The 21804-nt window shown below is 44.8% G+C and overlaps 1 protein-coding gene across 2 annotated transcripts in view; it reads left to right on the forward strand.

Moving 5' to 3' along the window:
• The first annotated feature begins 399 nt into the window (after positions 1-399).
• Positions 400-21804, forward strand: part of CRIM1 (cysteine rich transmembrane BMP regulator 1) — a 208173-nt gene continuing 186768 nt past the window's right edge. Inside the window, exon 1 of one of the 2 annotated variants that reach the window (XM_040224625.1) lies at positions 400-797. In XM_040224625.1, coding sequence (XP_040080559.1) covers positions 467-797 — 331 coding nt within the window. In that variant the 5' untranslated portion in view covers positions 400-466. The remainder of the gene's footprint in view (positions 798-21804) is intronic. The other variant, XM_040224626.1, reaches the window with a different exon arrangement.

Raw genomic sequence — 21804 nt, forward strand, 5'->3', positions numbered from 1 at the left:
CGCCCACTCGGCGGCTCGGGAGGCGGGGACCGGCCCGGAGGCTGCGCCGCTGCCGCCGCCACAACCACCGCCGCCGCGGGGTCGGCCGACGCGGAGGAGGAGAGAGGGAGGAGGCGCCGCCAGCCGGGGCTGGAGCCGAGCGCAGCCGCCGCCGCCGCCAGAAGTTTGGGTTGAACCGGAGCTGCCGGGAGGAAACTTTTTTTCTTTTTACCCCCTCCCTCCCGGGAGGAGGAGGAGGAGGGGAAGCCACTGCTGGCGCCAACGCTAGTGGGCTCCGGGTCGGCGCGGCCCGCAGGGGGAGCGGGGGCCTCGCCCCGCGAGGGGAGGCTCGCCCCGGGGGCCCCGAGGGGGGCGGCGAGGACCGCGGGCTGCGGGTGCGGCGGCGGCGCGTGTGCCCCGCGCAGGGGAGGGCGCCCGCCCCGCTCCCGGCCCGGCTGCGAGGAGGAGGCGGCGGCGGCGCAGGAGGATGTACTTGGTGGCGGGGGGCAGGGGGCTGGCCGGCTGCGGGCACCTCCTGGTCTCGCTGCTGGGGCTGTTGCTGCTGCTGGCGCGCTCCGGCACCCGGGCGCTGGTCTGCCTGCCCTGCGACGAGTCCAAGTGCGAAGAGCCCAAGAGCTGCCCCGGGAGCATCGTGCAGGGCTTCTGCGGCTGCTGCTACATGTGCGCCCGCCAGAGAAACGAGAGCTGCGGCGGCGCCTACGGGCTCCACGGAGCCTGCGACCGGGGGCTGCGCTGTGTCATCCGCCCCCCGCTCAATGGCGACTCCATCACCGAGTACGAAGTGGGCGTCTGCGAAGGTACGGCCGCCCGCCGCGGGCCCCCTCCCACCTGGCCCGCGCCGCCCCCTCGGCGCTGGTAGCGCCGAACAAAGTTTGGCCGAGACTTTCCCGAGGAGAGAGGGCTCTTCGGAAAGGAGGGGCGCCCGCCACCCCCGGGAGTGAGCCCCGCGTCCCTGGGTTCCCAGCTCGCTGCTTCCCCGGATGCCTGGCCAGCCGCGGGAGAGGTTGGGTTGTGTGGGTGGGGGCCGGCGGGTGGGAGATCGCCCCCGGCCGCGCACAAACGCGCACACGTGTGGCCCATCGGGTTGGGGTTGGGTGGAGTGGCCAGGCTGTGCGCCCGGAGGTGGGGGCGCCGCGGGCAGGGGGCACTGCGGAGGCTGTGGCGAGCCCCTCGGGGAGTCCGGCCCCTGCCGCCCTCCCCGCACTAGCGCAGTGTGGAACCGAGTGCTGCACCACGTCCACTCAAGTCCATTTTCTGCTGGCGGAGGAGACGTGTCTCCAGCTCACACTCCCTGTGTGACTCTTGTATTATTTTTTCCTTGCGTTTTTCCTTCACCCCCTTCCTCCTCCTGTGCATATAAATCAGTTTCAGCTCCGGAATATGTCAGCCCAGGGGAAGTTACAGACGGTGGTTACTCATTTATTTGCCTATTGAAAGCGGTCAAAGGCTTTCTCTCCTGAATGAAGGGAGGGTTGGGGGGGAGGGCGGGGGGCTTGCACCTAGGAGTGAAAAGTTGTTTCTGTACTATTAGTGGCTGCTTTTTAAGATCAGATATCCGCGTCTTTCCAGTCATGTTGCTTGTTTTTTTGTGTGTGTTTAATAACGAGGATTGTTTTGCTGGTTTCTCCAGTGAAGTATTGTGCACCATGGTGTCTGATTGAAGGAGAAGGATTGGGTTAGCGGAGCCCTCCTTCTTGGGAGAATCACTGCTGATGGGTGTTGGCCTTCAGCCCTGCCCGCCGGCCTCGGGGTGCTAGTCAGGTTTCGGGGCTAGAGAGACGCAGTGAGTTCCTTTTATTTGGCTAATGCCACATAGTGAGCACCAGTGAAACGTAGGATCCCTGCTCGGGCTGACGCTGGGGCGGTGATGCTGTTCTGGGCCATCCTCGTGTGCGTGCAGAGCGCAAGCCTTTACTCTGGAGGGGCGGAGGGGCGTCCCTGCTCCTGTCTTCCTCAATACTCACAGCCTGCGCGCAGGAGATCAGGGAGGGGTTTATTCTGAAGCATCCTTCTGTGTGTCTGTTTATTGTGCTGGGAAACAGAGAGGAAGTAGATGCCTTAAGAGTCTGTTGAAAGGCTTATTTGGTTCTCTTTACATACACGCATGCTGGTTGATTATTGTTTAGTTACTCAGTCCCGTCCGGCTCTTTTGAGACCCCATGGACTATAGCCCACCAGGCGCCTCTGTCCATGGAATTTCCCAGGCAAGAATACTAGAGTGGCTTGCCATTTCCTCCTCCAGGGGATTTTCCCGACCCAGGGATGGAACCTGCGTCTCCTGCATTGGAGGCGGGTTCTTTACCACTGAGCCACCAGGCAGGTTTTAAAGTTTGGACAGTTTTGGAAAATCAGGATGGCCTTTCTGGTTTGGAAGCGAGTGGGCAGTAATTAGTGGAGAGAACACTTGCCGGGAAGTGCACCTATGCACCCTGAGGACATTGGGATACAAGAGTTTGTTTACCTCAAGTACAAAAGCCTCTCAGCTGGTGTTAAGTCCCACCGTATAACATGTTTTTGTTTCTCACAAAGAAGAAAAATGGCCAAGAGATTAACTTCTGATACAATTTTATGTGTTTGACTTTGGGAATTCTGAATGAGTTGGACCAAAAGATGCAGCTTTGAACCCTGCTACTTGGAGTGTGTAATTTACTTAAGCCAGCCTCCCATAAATCTGAAAAGAACAAGCACCCTGAAACAAGGTTAAATGTGGTGGAAACTGCTGTGGTTTGAGAAGGACTTGGGAAGGTTCTAAAGATTCTAACCTTTGTTTTGTTACTTCATGATAGATTTCTGGTGAAGGAAATGTGGAGTTCAGGGAACATTCACGCTAATCAAGTGCTTTGGCACCAATGTCCCAGTGTCATAGTACAGAGTTATTTTGGCAGTTTGTTGGTGAGCCTTTTATTCTTCTGAAGTGAGGTGATCCCTCATAGCTTCGTTTCTTCTGTTAACACTCTACACACTTGGTATTAATCTTGAAAACGCTTGGAAGTATTTATTGGCATGATGATATCACATTTAGTGTTCTTTAACAACACTTTCCATCTAGCCAGCCTGTTTTCAGCTACCAAAACTGTGTGTTCAGGGCATTTTTTACTTCTTTATAGAACTCTAAAAGCAGCAATCGGATTGCAATCTATGGACCCAAAGTAGAAAGGACAGTGTTACCTAGCATGATGATTGTATTTAGACAGCTATTTCAATAGGGTGTCTAAAATTTCAAGAATTTTCACGTGATTACAAGATTTATGGAAAACAAGATAAGTGAGTAGCCTTTTTCCTTCCTCCTTTTTAAGAATTAGAGGAGTCATTCTATGGCAGTAATTACCCTAGAGGATGCTGACATTCTCTTGTCTTTCTCTTAGTTGGCAAAAAATTTCTCAATGGCCAGTGTTTCCCTCAGTTTCCATTTTTATTCAGAAATTTGCGCATAATTATCATAACTAACAAATAGAAATTGATATATTTTGTTCATGAGGAAGTCTTTTGCTGCAATTTCTGCACTAAAATGACCCCTACTGGTTGTATCTGTTAATGAAAACTCTTTTGAAACTTGTTTAACTGACTGTACTGAGGAAAACATATTGCATGGTATAGAAATATTATCATGTCAACCTGTTTTCATTGACATAATTTCAATAAAAATTACATTGCTCTGTCTGCCAACTTGCAGTAATTTTTATTTATATCACTCCCCATATGGGCTTTATGAGAGAAAAAAAATCAGGTTTTTAACTTCAGTTCACAAAGTCAGTAGATAAATAAAGTAGAGTCTGAAATGGACCCCTTCCAAATTGTGGTTCCCTGCCTTAGGTTTTTAAGGCATACTGGCTCATAGTAGGCTCTCAGTGAATGTGCAATGAATACACGGAAGAACAGTTTTTTCCATAGAAAGAACACTGAGGGAAAAATATTTTCTGAAAAGGTTAAATGATGCGAAGAGTGAATCATGTAACACATACACCTGGACTTCTTTTCCACATCATTTAGACTGCTAACTAAGTAAATCCTGACATACTTGTTCTTTTTAAAAAAAAAAAAAAAACTCTTTGGCTATGTGTGTATTTAAAGTTGAGCAGAGAGCCAGATACCTCCATTTTTCTCTACTCTGTGAAGTGCTTTCTGGCCCCTGGGAAGATCCCTTTCCCATTTCCACTGATTCAGTGAGTCTTCCTGTTGCCCTTTGCAGCTTCCTAAGTGGCCTGCTCCTTGGTTAGGGTGCCTGCCTCTAGGTAAATTGCCTAGAAGCCATAGAAATAAGTTTGGAGTCTGAACTCCTGAGGGAGAAGACTGGGTGGGAGACCTCTTTGGGACATGAAAGACAGTGTTGAAAAAAAATACTCAAATGAGATTTTCTAGGAAGAATGTTTGGATTGGCCAGTGAAGTTTATGTTTCAGACGAGGGGTGAGGTCCATTTTTCCTCCTCTGTGGACTTGTATAATATGCTTCTGTAAGGAAGGGGTGGGTGGGGGGAACATGACCAGCCTTCTCTAAATAAGGAAAGGGCAGCAATGGCTTAAGATTGACAGTTCGTGAGGGCAGAGTGGTGAGGAACCTAGTGGACACTATAGAGTGCTTTGCTCTGAGAACTTTTCATTAGAGCCAGGCGATCCCTATCACAGAGAAGCACTTTTTTCCCACCTGGAGGTTATTTACTCAGTGTTCTTGTTTATGGAATGGAACTGTGTTTTTGCCTCTGCCATGTAAGAACTGTCTCTTTCAAAACTCAGTCCTCCTTTGATTTCCCCCAGGTATTTGAACTTCTCTTTCCGCCCATTTGTCACGGGGCAGTAAGTAAAACCAAGGATGTGGGGTGGGTATTCACAGCAGAAAATAGAGTGTTTTCTGAAACTGTTGACGTTAGAAGGTTATGGTTTCTTTTCACTCACTGGAGCTGACGACCCTTGGAAGAAGGTTCGTGGAGGATCTGAGGTGAGGCCTAGGGAACAGGCTCTAGGAGGCCAGGGAACAAATCAAACCAGTTGGTTGCCACTAGCCGCAGATCTCCTCTCCTCCATCTGTAACGGAGGACTCAGAGTTAAGAGTCCATGGATTTGGATTTTTCCCAGTTAAATAGAGGGGATGGGCAAAGTTCATATTCTTGTACTGATGTTAGAAAAATGAAAACACCCAGAGCTCCTTGTTTTTGAGGAAGGTGTTTCAGTTTCCATCTCAAAAGTCTTTAGGTAAAGTTCTTAGATGCCAGAGACAGAGGCAAGCAGAGGGCCTGTGAAATCACCTTAATACGGCATGGGAAGAGGAACCAATGTAAGTAAACAAGGAAATAATTAGTTCTTCCCCAGAGTAAATATTGACAAAATGTGGAGAGTCTATTCACTGCACGTATTCAAATGACAGGACTTCATGACTTTGATTTTGACTGTCAAGCGTACAGAACCCTCACTGTCGTCGAGGAGTCCAGTCACATAAAACACTTGGTAAGGGGTGGATGAGTGGCATAGCACCGGAAGGGCAAAAATAGCAAGTCTGGGGATCTTGCTGCCATTAACACGCATTTACTCTACAAGTGCCATGATGAACATACAGGTAAATTTACCATAATAAACATTACTAATTTATTAAGAAAACCATCTGAATAATCCTTAGAATTTGAGATACAACCAGTTGTGGGAGTTATTGGGCTTCCCTTGTGGTTCAGCTGGTAAAGAATCTGCCAGCAATGCATTCCGCCTGCAATCCGAACTGCGAGACCTGGGTTTGATTCCTGGGTTGGGAAAATCCCCTGGAGAAGGGAAAGGCTACCCACTCCAGTATTCTGGCCTGGAGAACTAGCAATGTGGTACAGGTTTCTGTGTTTATGGCTTAAAATGTGATGATCTGGATGAACAAGGGGATGCTTCAGGGAAGCATGGAGCAGGAATTACAAAGTTGGGGGGAAATAGATAAAACAGATGGCCCAAAAAGATAATGGAGTGGGAGGACTAAAGAATGACAACTGGGAGAGGAGAAAAATACTGAATTCATCTTAGGGCAACTATGTCATCCTTTGAAGAATAATCCAAAACACATTCCAGACATTAATTGTGAAATTCCTGAAAAATGTGGGTGTGTTTAGCGTCGTTCAGGCTGACATGCACTAACTAACACGAGAGACGGCAGTGCTGCTTTCGTGTGTAAATACCATCGGGTAGATGATGGTAAAATGAGTGGAAGGTGAATATATTCGAAGCAGGTTCCTATGACACTGTGTTCCACAGGCCACATGCAGGATGAGGGTTTTGGAGACACCCCAGTAAAGCTCAATTAATTATTTGAGGAAGAAACAGTGGACTAGCCGAGCATGAGTGAATAACAAACGGAAATTCTTCCTTCTCAGAGAATGAATTCTCCAAAGCTGAATTTTTTAAAGCTCTGGCTTGTCTCTGTGTAGAAATCAATCACTTATTCATTGATCCACTCTGTACAAGGCTTTCTCCTGGAGTGGCAGGGGAGGAGGGGGAGCTGGGAAGCCTGGGGACTCCAGCCACTCTTACAATCAAGATAAAGAACGAGGAGAGACCTTCACAAGTCTATCTCATAAGTTCAAGCCAAGTAGAAGTGATTTCTCGGGTCTCTGCATGATTAGTTGGTGAGTGAGACATGTGGTTAAAATTTGTTGTAGGAATCACAGGATCTGAGGTGGTCTTTTCAGGCTCAGGTGGCTAAGCTGGAAAGGAGAATTCAAAGTCCAATAAGGTACAGAAGCCTGAGTGAGAACTATGTTTCGGTGGGGAAGGGATCCTACCCATTCTCAGAGTTCTTGTGATAGGTATCAAGAGTGCTTCCCAACGTGTCTGAGAATGAGGCTGCGTTCTTAACGCTCTACCAGCTGTTGTTCAAAGTGGCACTTTCCTTTTGGGAGCACTTCTCTCTTTGTTCTAGCTTGTTCTGCTAGGCACGTGCGTGTCGTCGGCAGTGAACTGAGAACTGTCTGTTTATCAGCATCTCCTGATTTCACCGCTCTGCTGCTTGTCCTGGCCAGTTAGTCTGATCAAATTATGGAAAACCTGCAAGTTTGGATAAGACCTCATTGGTCTTCGGGACAGGACAGAGATGTGGCGAACTATTCTTAAGAATGCCCTTAAGGTAAACATTGGTTCATTTGAGTCCCACGTTAAAAAATAAAAATAAAAAATCAAGAGGTTCCTTTTTCTTCTGTAGTTACTAAGTGAACAGGGTTCAATTCCTTATCTCCCTCTCCCAACCCCCATTAATTCCTTGTGAGAAATAGTTGTATCTTGATCCAAGAGTGTAATGGTTAGAAACTTGGTTTCTGAGGTCAAATCTACACTCTGCTTCTGTGCATCCACATTTTCTCCTCTGTTTAGTGGGGTTAGTAATAAGGTTTCTGTAAAGGACTCGGTGAACCCTGTGAAGCACTTAAAACAACGGGCTTGCATATGGTAAACACTTAAGGACAACAAAGCTACTAAGCAGTAGAAGTAAAATAATCTGATACGGGCTCATTCTCTTGTTCTATTTAACCCTCAGCCATCTGAGTATTTCATCATTGGTGGTTAAGGAGTTTGGGCTCTTAGAAAGGGAGCAGATTATTATTGAATTCAGGTCCCCCGACACTGTAAATTCATCGAGTTAAAAAACTTAAAAGGCCTCTGAAGCATTTGCTATCTTTCCTCCTGATGCCCATTTATTATACTTGGTCTAAATAGTTTCTGTAAAATTTGTATATTTGGAGTAAAAATAGAGAGGGAGGAATCTGAAATTTTTTGCATTGTGCTGAATCGCTTCAGTCGTATCTACTCTTTGCGACTCTAATGGACTGTAGCCCTCCAGGCTCCTCTGTTCATGGGATTCCCCAGGCAAGAATACTGCAGAGGGTTGCCATTCTCTGCTCCAGGGGATCTTCCCTGACCCAGAGGATTGAACCTACGTCTCTTGTGTCCCCTGCATTGGCAGGCAGGTTCTTTGCCACTAGTGCCACAGGTTGTAGGAACCGTGAATTTAAGCATTTGTCTTTGGACTAATATTTGGGGAAGGGGGAACACCTAAACTCACACTTAGCAGCAGTGTGCATTTTCTGTCACATCGTATTCTGAAAGAAGATTTTGCTCCTAGCTCCTGGGGTGTCCACAATGGCGGTCAGCATGGGATTTGGCCTGGCTTGAGCAGAAGAAACAGCTTGTAGAGCTGCAGCTCACCTGCAAAGGGGCCACAGTCTCACTTGTCCCCAAAGTAGGTGCGAACGAGGCAAAACCAGAGGTCAGGCATTCAGCCAGCCCATTCCTCCATTCTTTTCTCGGCTCTCCTCTGCCCATAAGTATTTACTGAGCGGCTGCTGAAGCTCTGGTCTTCGTGATACCACTTACTGTCTCTAAACTTGAGTTCCCCCAGCTGTTAATAGTGATAGGTACCACCTAGGTTTGCTCTGAGGATGAAAGGAAATAAAACTGTGCCTTTGAAATGTTAACGTACACACAGATCACCTGGGGATCTCATTAAGCATGCAGGTTCGGATGCAGTGGGTCCGGATAGGGCCAGAGAGTCCGCAGTTCTAATAGACCGTCCAGGTGACGCCGGTGCTGCTGGTCCCAGGACCACACTTGAAATAGCAGAAAGATAATGCGTGTAAAGCATGTAGCATGAGTATGGCGTACGATAGTAAGATCTGTGTAATAATTAGTTTCCAACCAAAATAAATGAGATAGGTGCCCGACTTTCACAAAGGCTGTGGTCTGAAGGTAGACAGTGAAAACTGGGACCATCTGTTGTAGCCCAAGACAATAATTTACAGCTAGTAAGGCCTGAGCTAGGCAGTGCTGGGCATCTCAGGGGCAGCTAAGAGGGGCCCCAACTCCACCTTTGACTACTAAGAAGGATTTAGTGGGGTGCAGCGGCAAGCCAGGCCTGAGGGGGTCTCTTCCCCTCCTTCCTTCTCCTCACTCGTCTGTGCAGGGTGTGGTAGGGAAAAAGTAGGCCTTGGGGCCAGACAGACCTGTGTTTAAATCAACTGTGTTCAACTGTAAGCCACCAGTTTGCTTAACTGGTTTGAGTTTCAGTTTCCTTACCTGTGAAATGGAATAGTAATAGCTTTTATCAGGCAATTACAATGAGGGTTGGAGAGAATTATTACATATAATAAATATATATATGATTACATGTATGTGTGTTGTGTATATACATGCATAGACGCACCAAAATATGTGTAATGGCTAGCGGAGTACCTGGCCCTGAAAAAGATAGTTAATATTCCAATTTCCATTCTGTTTTTTGTCTTCTCTCTCTCTCTCTTTAATTTGTTAGCTTTCTCTCTGTATAAGTTAAAAGAAAAATTCTGCTTTGTGGATTGACTACACTTAACCAAATCTCTTTAACAGGGGATTCCGACAATTATGGTCTCTTGATGTTTGTCAGAGAGAAAGGGACAGTGAATCCCCAGGAGCGAGGGGTATGGTCTCTGTACCAAAAGCACGTTCATAGGTTTGATCCAGTATGATTGTAATTCTCAGTTCCTTTAGTGCTTCAGAGAAGGTGGCCATCTTGCTCTGTTTTGCAGTTTGAATGCTTACTTCCACAGAGCTATTTCAAATTAGTATTTTTTTAAAAAGGTGACCTATGTTAATATGGATGGCATGTGGACTGATGGAAGTGCGTTAAATGGTATTTTATTGTTAGAAGTTTTCTCTGGGTTCCCAGACATAGCTGGAGACCTCAGAGCCCCCAGGAGCATTGCCAAAGCAAGATAGGGTCACTGGGGTTCCAGAAGAAAGAGCAGCAGGCCCGCTGGCTCAGAGACCAGGGCAGGCTTGGGGATGAGCAGGAGGTGGTGCCCAGGGTACATTTGCGTTGCTCTGATTGATCCGATGTGCTCCATGCATCTTCCACGTGGACTGATGCTGCAGCTTTCCTTTGGACTTGCATTGTGGTTTCTCTGGAGAGTCTGCTGCAGTGGAAGGCTAGAAAAGGACACCTAGAATTAAAACATCTGACGTTCTTGTCTCTCTGGTTCCTAGTGTAGGTGAGGTCCCACTTTGGAAAGACAGAACTGTGACTTTTTTCTTTAAGTCCTCTATTTATCTAGTAAATATGGGCTGAGTACTTAACAAGGCAAATGCCTTTTATTGGCTATTATGCAACATGGAGAAGGAAACACAATGATGATACAGTCCTTGAAATCAGTAGTTTAAAACTCTTTATTTTCTTCATGACAACCAGAACATATTACACAGTTAAAATTGATTTTTTTCTTTTTACTGAGACTCTCTAGTACCTATCATTGTAGTGCTTCTTTCATCACAAGTGTGGATATTCAAATATGCAGCCTACAGGCAAGGTGAGAAACTTCCACATTTCAGAGTTCTGCTTAAGTATTTGTCAAATCCAAAAAGAACACCTTCATTTTGAAATATCCTGGGAATATTTGTTTTATGAATGTTTAAGAAAGAAAGCTAAGAGTTCATTGTGTTTTCAGGTGTTTTACATTTCAAGTCCCTGAGAAGAGGAATCACAAGAGTCTACCCTTTGGAAATTTTAGCTATGCCCTTAGCAACCAGCCACTTTGGCTGTAGCAAGGTAAAAAAAAAAAAAAAAAAAAAGGTATAGGTTGTAACTAGAGACTGTGCCTATCTTATTTTGCATTTCAAAACAAAAACCATAAACAAACATCTCAGATTCAAAACAGAAAGGAATTTCTGGCAGGGCACAATGAAACCTGAGCCTGCAAAATCTCAGTCTACAGGAGTTAACTTAGCATCTTATCCAAAGGCCACAAGAGAAACTGTTCACAACCGATAAAACAAAAGGCATCTCAATATTGGATACTTGTGATCCCTCTTCTTCTTTTTTAAAGACTCCAAGAGACCTGCCAAGATAAGGCAAACTGTCTTGAAAAAGTGTAGCCAGAACTGGCCTTTGAATATTGATGACTCGTTGGTCTACTTGAGCCCTGTAAGTGTGAGGAACCCTGTACAGGGTGTGTGGGCTCTGTCCCCTCAGAGTGCGTGTTTATGACTCTGCAGAGGCAGGACACTCCATCATCCTGGCAGATGCACATCTTGAAAACACTTTCCTTACTTTCCATAGTTGGAAGCTTTGCCTGTTTTCAAGGAAAGGGCATTTACATTCTGAGGGAGGAAAAGGGGATAGATTTTTAGACAGTTTTCTTGCTGAAGGCCAGAGTCTTTGAAGGATTGTTAAATGATTTGAGAAAGATTGGGTGTGCTGTGTGTTCAGAAATACTGAGTTCTTAGATTTCAGACAGATGTTAGGAAAATTTATTACCGTGTCCGTTAAATTTAAACATTAAAATGAAAGGCCAAATACATGTCCATATTTTAATCAAAAGAATGAGTGGATTTGTATAGATCATCATTTGTTGCTGGTAGGATTTAGGGCTGCTCAGAAAAGTAGACTTTGCAAAATTCTTGTACATGAATCTAGTACGATTAAGGAGAAAAAATGTAGCCCTGGCTTCCAGGTCTTCCTCCATCCTCCAATGGCCGGTAACTGAAATAAAACCTTCTCATTGGAGAAGGAAATGGCAACCCACCCCAGTGTTCTTGCCTGGAGAATCCCAGGGACGGGGGAGCCTGGTGGGCTGCCGTCTATGGGGTCGCACAGAGTCAGACACGACTGAAGCGACTCAGCAGCAGCAGCAGCAGCGTCCCTTGACTTGACTTTGCCTTGATTTGTCCAAAGAGAATTAAATAGTTACCTACCTGAAGGCAGGGGAACTGAATCAGATGCTATCTTAAGGCCCTTCTGGTCATAAGATCAATGTTTTTATGACCTAGAAGTCCTGGGCAAGAGTCAACTATTACCTTGTGTCTGCAGAGCCAGAGAAGGAAAAAGCAGTAGTGTCTACCTGACTGTATGCCAAATGCCATAGACAGAAGGACTTGGAGCAAGAGATCAGGAGTTCTCCTGTAGTTATGTTTATTGTGAGGTGGTGGAGACAGCAAAACACAGTTATTGGGAAGTCAGTGACATCTTTTAAACGCTGGTGATCTTTGGACCGCATTAACTGTGGTCTAATCTGGATCTGAGAGAATTTACACCTCTCTCATGTCTGCGTTGGTCTGCTGCCTTCCACTCTTTTCTCCCGTTTCTCATTTACTTCATTAGTTATTATGACCGTGAGGTGGGTAGGTGACAGATACTGCAAAGGCAGAAGCTTGAGCAAAGACAGGCCAAAACTTGCCCAAATTCACATGCTCATTTCTGCCTCTGACACTCGGAGAGAGTTGAGTAATTGCTGTTCTTCCTAATACTGCAGGCAGCAGCCAAATTCTCAGCATTCTTTTACCTTTGCTGCTGTTTTCACTTGCCAGGGAGTTTCCTTAAGCAGCAGCTGAATTTAAAGAAGCATAACAGTGATCATGCACAAAAGGAGGGGCCCGGGCTGCACGGGCACTTGCGCCTCATATGGGGAGGGTGAAGCGAATGAGGCTCTGCGGAGGGCCCTGCCACCCCCACGGGGGAGCGCTCTGCACGTGTGCGAGATGGCAAATCTTCAGTGAAGATGTCTCCCGTCCAGGTCAGCCGTGAAGCTTGGAAAGTTGTCTCTTGGGGTTTAGAAGCTTCACCCTTACTTTGCACGTTGTCCAGCGACAGGGCTTTGTGCTGCTAGGTGGTGTGGACCTCTGGCTCTTAAACTTGATGTGATATGTATGGTTCTAAAGAATGCCATGCTCAGTCCAGCCCATGGTGTACACCAGTAGTCAGCCTGCTGTGCCTTGTGAGTGTTACATTTTTGCCAAGAGCAGCCTTCCAGAATGAGGTACTAGTTAATTCCAGTTGGGCATTTATTCATTAATAAGTCTGCTGAACGCTAAATAATCTTTTGAGAGTATGCGACAGGAGAAAACTCAGCAACTATTATGTGGATCTCTTCCATGAAGCAATGTGAACTGATTTAAGTTCTGGTTTTCTACGACATTCTGCTTTATACACCCAAAGATGACGAGTATTATTTTTTTTTTTGCTCTAATCTGTAAAACTTTTGTGAGTTTATTAATAACTGAGTAGACGTTTTATGTTGTTACATGGAGTACACATCTAGTGGAGTACTATGGCTTGCTCTGTCTTTCCTCGTTTTCTTTTTTAGAGATAATATTAAAAGTTAAATCCTGTTCCGGCTCTTATCCTCTCTCTTTCAGGGTAGATTTCTGGATAGCTAGTAGTGGTGGCATCTGAAATAGCCATTGAGGTGTGGGTGGTATTCATTTAGTAACCCGAGCTTTCGCCTGAAGAGCTTCTGCTTAACTCTTCTTTGCTGTTTCAATAGGTCTTTATTTGGTTTTCTTCCTGCTAGGTTGATGCATATTAGCTTAAGAACTTTTAAATTGTGGGGGTAGTAAGAAAACTTTGAATGCCTGAGGCCCTACACTTCTCTCTCAGAAGCAGCCAGAAGGTTTAGTGTGTATCTGTTAGCAGGAGAGTCTTCTAGAAGGTCCATTTGGTACCTCTCAAACCCACAGCTTTGTGCTGTGGTTTGGCCCTCCTCCTTTCCTGATGAATCCATGCCATGACCCAGTGTAGCTGAATCTCATGTGCTCTGAAAGCCATTGGAAACACAGGTGTTCCAGCATCTTCCCATTTGCCTCCACCTCCTCCCCAGTATGGCTGCATGCAGCTCTCTCTCTGGCTGTACATAACCCGCCTCTGAAGAGAAGTTGCTGCCAAGGGTCGCATCCTCAGTGAGGACCCTTCCAATAATGGTGTCTGGGCTAGCAGACTGGCAGAAGAGTCTGTAGTAATGTTTGGGGGCTGCAGGGGGAAGCAGTGTTTGCCAGTACATAGAACTCGTTTGACACTGTTGATTAGAAAGTGCTAAAAACATAAAAGAATCTTTTATGAAGTTGTGTACTGGCTTAAGAAGATGTGTCCAGGATGATAAAATGTATTCGCAGCATCAGCAGCTGGCCCCTGGTGCAGTTACAGATGTGACTTTGAGAGACAGGAAGTTGTGATAATTCCTTCTTTAAGACTTTGCATCTAGTGTGTGCACGTGCATGTGTGTGCTCAGTTGCTGTGGCACAACACGAAGAATACTTTGCATTGTATTATGGGCATGCTGAGAACAGCTTCCATGCTTGAAGCAAATTAAGTGTACTATCTTCTCTGTAGATCAGCAAACTGAAAATGACTTCTTAATAAATAAAGATGGTGCATTGTTTTATGACATTAAAAAAACAATTTTAATTAAAGTCCTTTGGCTTTTAAACTGCCTGGTTAATTGGGATAGCGATCTGGACAAGTGGAGCTCAGGAAAATGACTGACTTCCTTTCTTGGTGATTGGGACCAAAGTTTTACTATCCTTAAGGCAGTGTGGGCTGATTTATAGTAGATTATCACTAAACATAACTTCTGGCCTTACAAGGGAATTTTACATGTGATAGGAAAAGTAGAAATTTAGGGGGAGAATTGGAACACTGCGGGCGGCAGCGGGGGCGGGATGGGGGGGTAGGGAGGGCAGTGGGGGGGTGCGGGGAGGAAGGTGCGCAGAAAGGGAGAGATACAAGAAGCCAGAGGTGTGTTTTGTTGGAAAGAGATAAATCATTTCCAAAGACTGTGCTGGGAAAAGGTGCGCCCTTAGCAAGCAAGTTTATTGACTATCTCTTAAGGAAATTGTATTTGATGCTTTGGAAGGAGAAAGGAAAAAGACTCTCTGCCAATAGAGTTCTGGAAAACTTGAGGGAGATAAAGTATTTACATGCTTTAATAACATAAAACATGTCCAAAAGAAATATATAATTACAGCTGCATTTGGCACTGAAAATAGTCCATGTATTATATTTTCTAAACTGTGTGTGAATACGTGAGCCTGTGCCTTTGCATCAGAAAAGTAGAAGGTGTCAAGGGTTGCAGAGAGAGAAACAGGAAGCATGACGGCCAGGAAGGAACTGGGAGCTTTATTTTTTCTTGTCCTATGCATAATGATCCCAACATTACTTTTTAAATTAATCTTAGTGTAATAAGCATTTAACTTCCCTTAGAGCCGTAGTAATTTGCATGTTATTACTAAAAGCCCACAGGTAAAGGAAAAGTAGACTCCTAAATTCATTCAGTACCTGACTATGATTTATTTCAAGATTATCTTGGACAAACACCCTTTGAGAACTCAGAAAATTAGGAGGTATGTTTGATACATACTTCCTAATATCTGTTGCCCTCAAAGGTGTGGAGGCAAAGTAGCCGCTGGAAAATCAATATGGTGTTGACTTTCAGATTCCCCGGAGTTATCTTCACATATCCTTCAAAATGTATTCTCATCCTCAGCCTCCACAATTTTAGGCTGCTTCCTTTGTGAAGCCTTCCTGCTCTGCTGGGAGAAAAATAATGCCATCCTCCCAGTCCTCCCCCTGCCCATAGATAGCACTTTCTTCTTCCCTTGTAATAGCACTTTTCACACTGTGCTAGAGTTCACATTTCAGTCTCCCGGCCTCGTTGTGATCCCCTTGAGTGCCAGGATAGTGTGTTATTCCAGAGCTTGGCACACAGGAAGAACTCAATGAGTATTTATTGACTAAATCTCGATGCAAGGTCACCCAAGATATCCTACAAAAACTTTTCCATCTGAATAGTTTGGTCTGTATTGTGGAAACTAAAATAGATGACACTTACCTGTAAAGAGAATCCTAGGGAGAAGTCTCATATTATTGGCAGAAGACAACTTGAGATCATCTCATGTCCTCTCCTACCCCTTTTCCCCCAAATCATTCTTTTTCTAAATGTTTATTTTTAATTAATTAATTAATCTGGCTATGCTGGGTCTTAGTTGCAGTGTGTGGAATCTTTAGTTGAAGCATGCAAACTCTTAGTTGCCACGTACAAGATCTAGTTCTCAGAGCAGGGATCAAACCTGCCCCACCCCACTTCCCCACTTTGGGAGTCTTAGCCACTGGACCACCAGAGAAGTCTCCCCCAAATCATTCTTAGAATTAATTTTTTTAGAGTTTGCTGCAATGGGTCAGTTTCAGCTGTATTTATTTTGGCAAATATTTAAAGGCAGTTTTTATTTGTGGGGACTTTTCTTCTTGCCAGTTTATCAAACAGGTGTCATCTTTCATTCACCAAGCCTTCATCCATTAGTAAGAATTATCCTTGTGGGTAGCTATTTATAAGGTCTTTACCAGCCAGGGATCTTGTGCCTGTAGCGGTGGAGATGCTGTGGCGATCAGCTGCTTGTAAACAACTGATAAACAAGTATGAATTAGTTCCAGGTGACCATATGAATAATCGGTGATGATGAAACAAACTTCTGGATTCTCAGTGAATCCAAGATTGGGTCTAAGACGAGAATGTTGACACATGAGGAGGGAGTTTAACAAACTGCACTGAATAGTCTGAGTGCTGTGCCAGTGAGTGACACAGCCTGTTTACTGCCCCCAGGTGATCTGCACGTGTCCTCAGGAATTTAACTGTACAGCTTCTTTGAGGAAGGAACAGGAGGGTTGCAAATGTATGACTGTGAATAATAAAAACGACTCACAATGGTTTTCACAGGAAGTCCATAGGAATGCAATATAAGGAATTTAAAAAGCAAAATCCCATTTGGATTCACTCCAAGCCCTATGACTTCAGGGATGGAGGAATTCTTGATGACTCATGGCTAGAGTCCCAGCTTGTTATTGAGCAGTGTGGAGTTGTTTTTTCCTTCACAGTTAGCCATGAACCCATTGCTTGTTTGTTTGTTTTTCTGAAGGTCTGAAAGCGGTTTGCAAATTCAGACAGTGCAACTTGAGACACTTAAGGACACAACAGTAAATTACGACCTTTGGGTCATACATTTGGCGCTAAGCCTTTTAACTGGGAAAGGAAAGCAATTTGGTCAAGATCAAGTATACAGGTTCCTAGACAACATAGAGCTATCCTGGGTATAAGCTCAGGCACCCAGACCCTTTTATCACTCTGGTGAATGTGCCCAGGGAGGTCCACTGTCTTAGGCTAAGTTTAAGGGCAAGTTTAATTTTGATGTCACTGCTGTAGCGTGTCCCTTCAACCTTCCCGCCTTAAAGAGCCTCGTCTCGCAACCTGACGGTGATTGTTCATAGTGTGGGTGTCATGAATTGGTGGCTTTCCAGTAACTCACTTTAGAGCCTTTTATTCTTCACCACTGGTTGTTAGACAATGGTGGGAGGAGGGCAAGCTGGAACTGATTGCTAAGTGCAGTTATTAATATAATGCTTAGCTGGCAATGAAAAGTGAAGGTTCTAAGTGAGATAATCTTTGAGAGTCCATTTGATGTTCCTCTAACTCTTGAAAAATACTTTTTAACTTTCATGTGGCTTCGTTACTGTTGCAAGTTTAGAAGTCGGCTCTCAGGCCCTGGGGGCAAGTGTGTTCTCAAGTGTTGTCTTGTCTTCCTCTTTATCAGCAGGGGGAGTATTTGGCTTAAATGGTGGAGGCTGCTCAACTCGGAGCCGTGTGCCCCTCAAACCTGGGCTTCCTCAGTTTGTTTGAGCTGATGGGTGAAGGTCCAGAGCTGTTCTTGCTGCCGGAACAGCACGTTTTATCCTGAGACTTTAATAAAATAAATGAATGGAGGCAGAGGACTGGGAAACACACTTGAAGGAGGGAAGTGCCCCTTAGGTCAGAAGCCAAGGTAAACAGTCCTTGTAACCGAAAAGGAGGCTTCCTGGAAGCCAAGGACCAGCAGGAGAGGGTGTGAAGTGTGACCCGCAAGTACCATTTCCAGCTGTATAGATAGCCGTGTTGCTCTGAGTCCGGAAAAGGTACCTCACAGAGCTATGAGAAGCCGATTTCTTGAACCAGACTCTTACTGGCTGTCCTGCCTACAGCCACACCCGTGACAGCACTTGGGGGGGGATTTCATGCTCATGCCAGAGAAAGCAAGCAGATGGGGCTCTCTGAAGAGTAAAGACTGACTCTTCAGTGCCCTAGGGAAGCCTTGCAGGGCAATCAGTGGACTGGCAGTGGGCAGCGGGCAGGCTGCACATGTGCCTGTAATTTAGAGTTACTGGAAGCACAGACCCTGTCTTTTGTTCCAGTAGAAAACTCTCATTGCAGTGGACAGCTGTATGCACATTGTAAATGACATGTGCACACACATCCATATACACAACGCACAAACGTGTGAAAAAGTTCCTCCTGGGGTCAGTGTTCTTGTCTGGAGAGTCCCTCTCTTATGTCCATTTCTCTGTGATGATAGCATTTTCTTCTAATTGGAGTGTTAGGTTCTGTTAATTCCAACAGAAACAACAACAACAAAAATTCCGTGTGTGCCGTCATTAATCTATATAGGTAAGCACATGTAGATTAACTCCTAAGCAACTTACATAAAGCTGTGGGCATCTCATTCCTGCACCTTGTCTGCTGCAGTTACGAAGGTCCTCATCAGATCTGTGGTGGCTAGTGTCCTACTCGGCCATGTGTCAAAAAGGTTAGACCATCAAAAGGACTGATACAGAAATTCCGTAGAAATTTTCATGCTCAGAGATTCTTGGAGCTTAGTTACATGTGGGGAAAGCCCTTGCCTTGTAAAAAGAGACCCAAATCCCTTTAATGATCAAAAGTGTTACCTAAATTTCCTCTCTGTAGTTGTATTTCTTGAACATCTTATTTCCCATAACTAAGTATTCGCCCTGAGGCCAAATACTAGGTACTCTGCCTTCTTTTTAAGAAAACTATTATAAAGGTGACATAACTTTACTAGCAGAGACATTACTTTGCCAACAAAGGTCCATCTAGTCAAAGCTCTGGTTTTTCCAGTGGTCATGTATGGATGTGAGAGTTGGATTGTAAAGAAAGCTGAGCACCGAAGAATTGATGCTTTTGAACTGTGGTGTTGGAGAAGACTCTTGAGAGTCCCTTGGACTGCAAGGAGATCCAGCCAGTCCATTCTAAAGGAGATCAGCCCTGGGTGTTCTTTGGAAGGACTGATGCTAAAGCTGAAACTCCAGTACTTTGGCCACCTCATGCGAAGAATTAACTCATTGGAAAAGACCCTGATGCTGGGAGGGATTGAGGGCAGGAGGAGAAGGGGACGACAGAGGATGAGATGGCTGGATGGCATCACCGACTCAATGGACGTGACTTTGAGTGAACTCTGGGAGTTGGTGATGGACAGGGAGGCCTGGCGTGCTGCGATTCATAGGGTTGCAAAGAGTCGGACATGACTGAGCGACTGAACTGAACTTTACTAGACAGTCTGGAAAACAGAAGAGAAACAGTGACCCAAAATGCTCATATTCCAAGGGCAATCAGTTTTGTGTTTTTATATATACATCTTGTATAGTCTTTCTCTACATGCATATATTTTTGTATCCTACACTGTACATCTTGCTTCTTTCCACTTAAAACTGTCTGGTATCTCTCCTCTCTCTCTGTCTCTCTCTCTTTCTCTCTCTCTCTCTATATATGTATATTTTATTCACATCTCATATCTTCTTTCCACTTAAAGTTACACCAAATGCATCTTCCTGTGTTGCTACATAGTCTCTATTGTGATGTCAGCAGGTTAATCTAGGTGTACTGACTGCAACTTTCTACTTCACTTCCTCTCCCTAGGACAGTGTAAAAGGCAAGAAGTGAAAAAAAATCGTCATTCAAGGTGAATTTAAGGGAAAATTCTGTGTAGTCTTAATGTTTTCATGAGTGCCTGGGCTCTCCAAGCCGACGTGCATGATTGTCCCCTGTCCTCTTACTAAGTTTCTGACCACTTGTGTCTGGGATTTGTGGTGTGAGTTCTGTGGCCCTTCATTATTCTGTCTTAGATCTTTGCTGCCACCAGAACTGTACTGACTCTGAGGACAGCAAAGCTCTGTAATGACTGTAGGGTTTGGGCAAATAACCAGCCCACTGGGTAGAGACATTTTAATTCTGTTGCTTTTTGGTACTGCATTATTGGATTACAAATGTTTACTTAGTATGAAAAATGGATAATTAACCATGCCCTAAATAGGGACTAGATATTTACTCCAAGATGAATTTGCAGCCTTTGTGCTTTGCATGCCTGTAACATATGCTCTTGTTACCGACATTACCGATGATTCTAAGGATTTGAAATAGTTGCCCTCTTCTACCAGAGGACTAGAAAATAAACTTATAAAACTTAAAAAACCCTGGATCATTTTTGCGATTAAGTTTGCTGAAGTTCTATCAGGGAAACACTTTTTTTTCCTTGTATTATTATTGATGATACAATATTAAAAATGGTTTTTACAATTTAGATGCCAGTTTTACATTCAAAAGGTACAGATATTGTTTCAGATTCATTTCTGTAATTTTTTAAGTTAAAATACAGGTTCTCAGTTGTGCAAACTGAGCAGAATCAAATCACCGGGCTTCAGAGAGATTTTATATAAATTCCAACTGCTTCTTAGATTATCAAAAGGAAGACCTAAATTGTATTACCTCTTTAATATTACAGTTTCTGAATCATAAATCTTTGAAAATTTGTGAATCATGCATGATACTTACCAGTCAACATATTTCAATCCAGAAAGCACTGGACATTTACCTTGTCTGACTTCTTGTCGGTTGGAGAGAGTACCTGTTCAGTCTTCTTTAAGCCATAGCATACAGCAAAGCAGTGTGTGTGCACAAGTAGGATTTAATAAATACTTTTTGTATAGGCATATTGATGTAAAATATATAGTACACTTTGTATTGAAAAGGTAATTTGAAGGTGAAATCACATCAAATGCAATAGTTTAACCTTGGATATTTGTGGAATTTTAGCTCTTTCATGAGACAGTAACATTAAAGTCAACAAGTGTTTTGTTAAGGTTTTTTCAAAATTAAAGCACAAAGTTTAACAGATACTTACATTCAACAATAATAAGCAAATAATTTGACTTCTGTTACCACCACCAAAATATGTGTATTGAAACTGTGTCTCCAGGATGAATATAAAGAGGCATGGGAAGGCAACCACTCTTTGGAAAAAAGTGTGACACGGGGGAGAGTGCCTGTAGCTCCTGTTGTAATCAATTTATAAAACTTTATTTGAAAGTGGGAATCAATAGATTGCCTCCAGTGCAGAACAGTTAATCATTAACCAGTTGATCTTAAGGTTTCTTTTCAGAACCTTCCTAATAATGTGATTATGAATGTTTAAATCAATGGAGAATGAAATGGGCGTGTGTGTTCCTTGTCCCATGATAAAGAGTAAGCCTCTGTGTTCAGAGGAACGTTCCAGCAGCAGCTGAGTGCTAGCACAGCGTCGCTGGGCTGTGTTTCCTTGCTCACAGAGCCCTGGAGCTTGGCCAGCTTGGGTGAGGGGGAGGAGGAAAGGTTTGGGTTTGAGAGCCCTGAGTTTATTTCTGGCTATTGAGATGTGAGACTGTGGGAGCAGTCATAAATAGAGTTTGAGGGAGGTTGTAGACTTGGAGGTTCTCGCCAGGGTAAGTGCTGGATGGCTTTGCTTATGGATGAGTCCGCTTTTCACTGCTTCATGCTTTTACCTCTCAGAGTTGGTGCTTCCCAGGCGTGCAGCTCAGTGTCTGGGGCCCATTGGTATGGGTGTCTCAGAAGTCTCCCCCCGGTGGACCGATCACGGCCGCCCTGCTCCCTTTCTTTCTGCAGTTGTAGTGAAATAACTTCCCAACCTGTCATGAGACTTTATTTTTTAAAATAATGAGCTCCAAGCATCCGCATCTATAGCATTTGGGGCAGGAGTGGGGCGGGGTGTGTATGTGAGGCTTTCTGGCTCTGTGTGTATCTGGGTATATATTACCGTGTACAGGGGCACTCAGCGAGGGCAGCAGCTCTGAGCCCCTGAGCTCCCCGGAGTCTCTGGTCTCTTTGTGATCACCGCCTCCCCCTGTGCAGGTTCTGAGTCCTTTGCTGCTGCTTCCCACCCATGTGGGTTCAGGAAGCC

This window comes from Oryx dammah, unplaced genomic scaffold, assembly GCF_014754425.2.
Source record: "Oryx dammah isolate SB20612 unplaced genomic scaffold, SCBI_Odam_1.1 HiC_scaffold_25, whole genome shotgun sequence".
Taxonomy (NCBI): Eukaryota; Metazoa; Chordata; class Mammalia; order Artiodactyla; family Bovidae; genus Oryx; species Oryx dammah.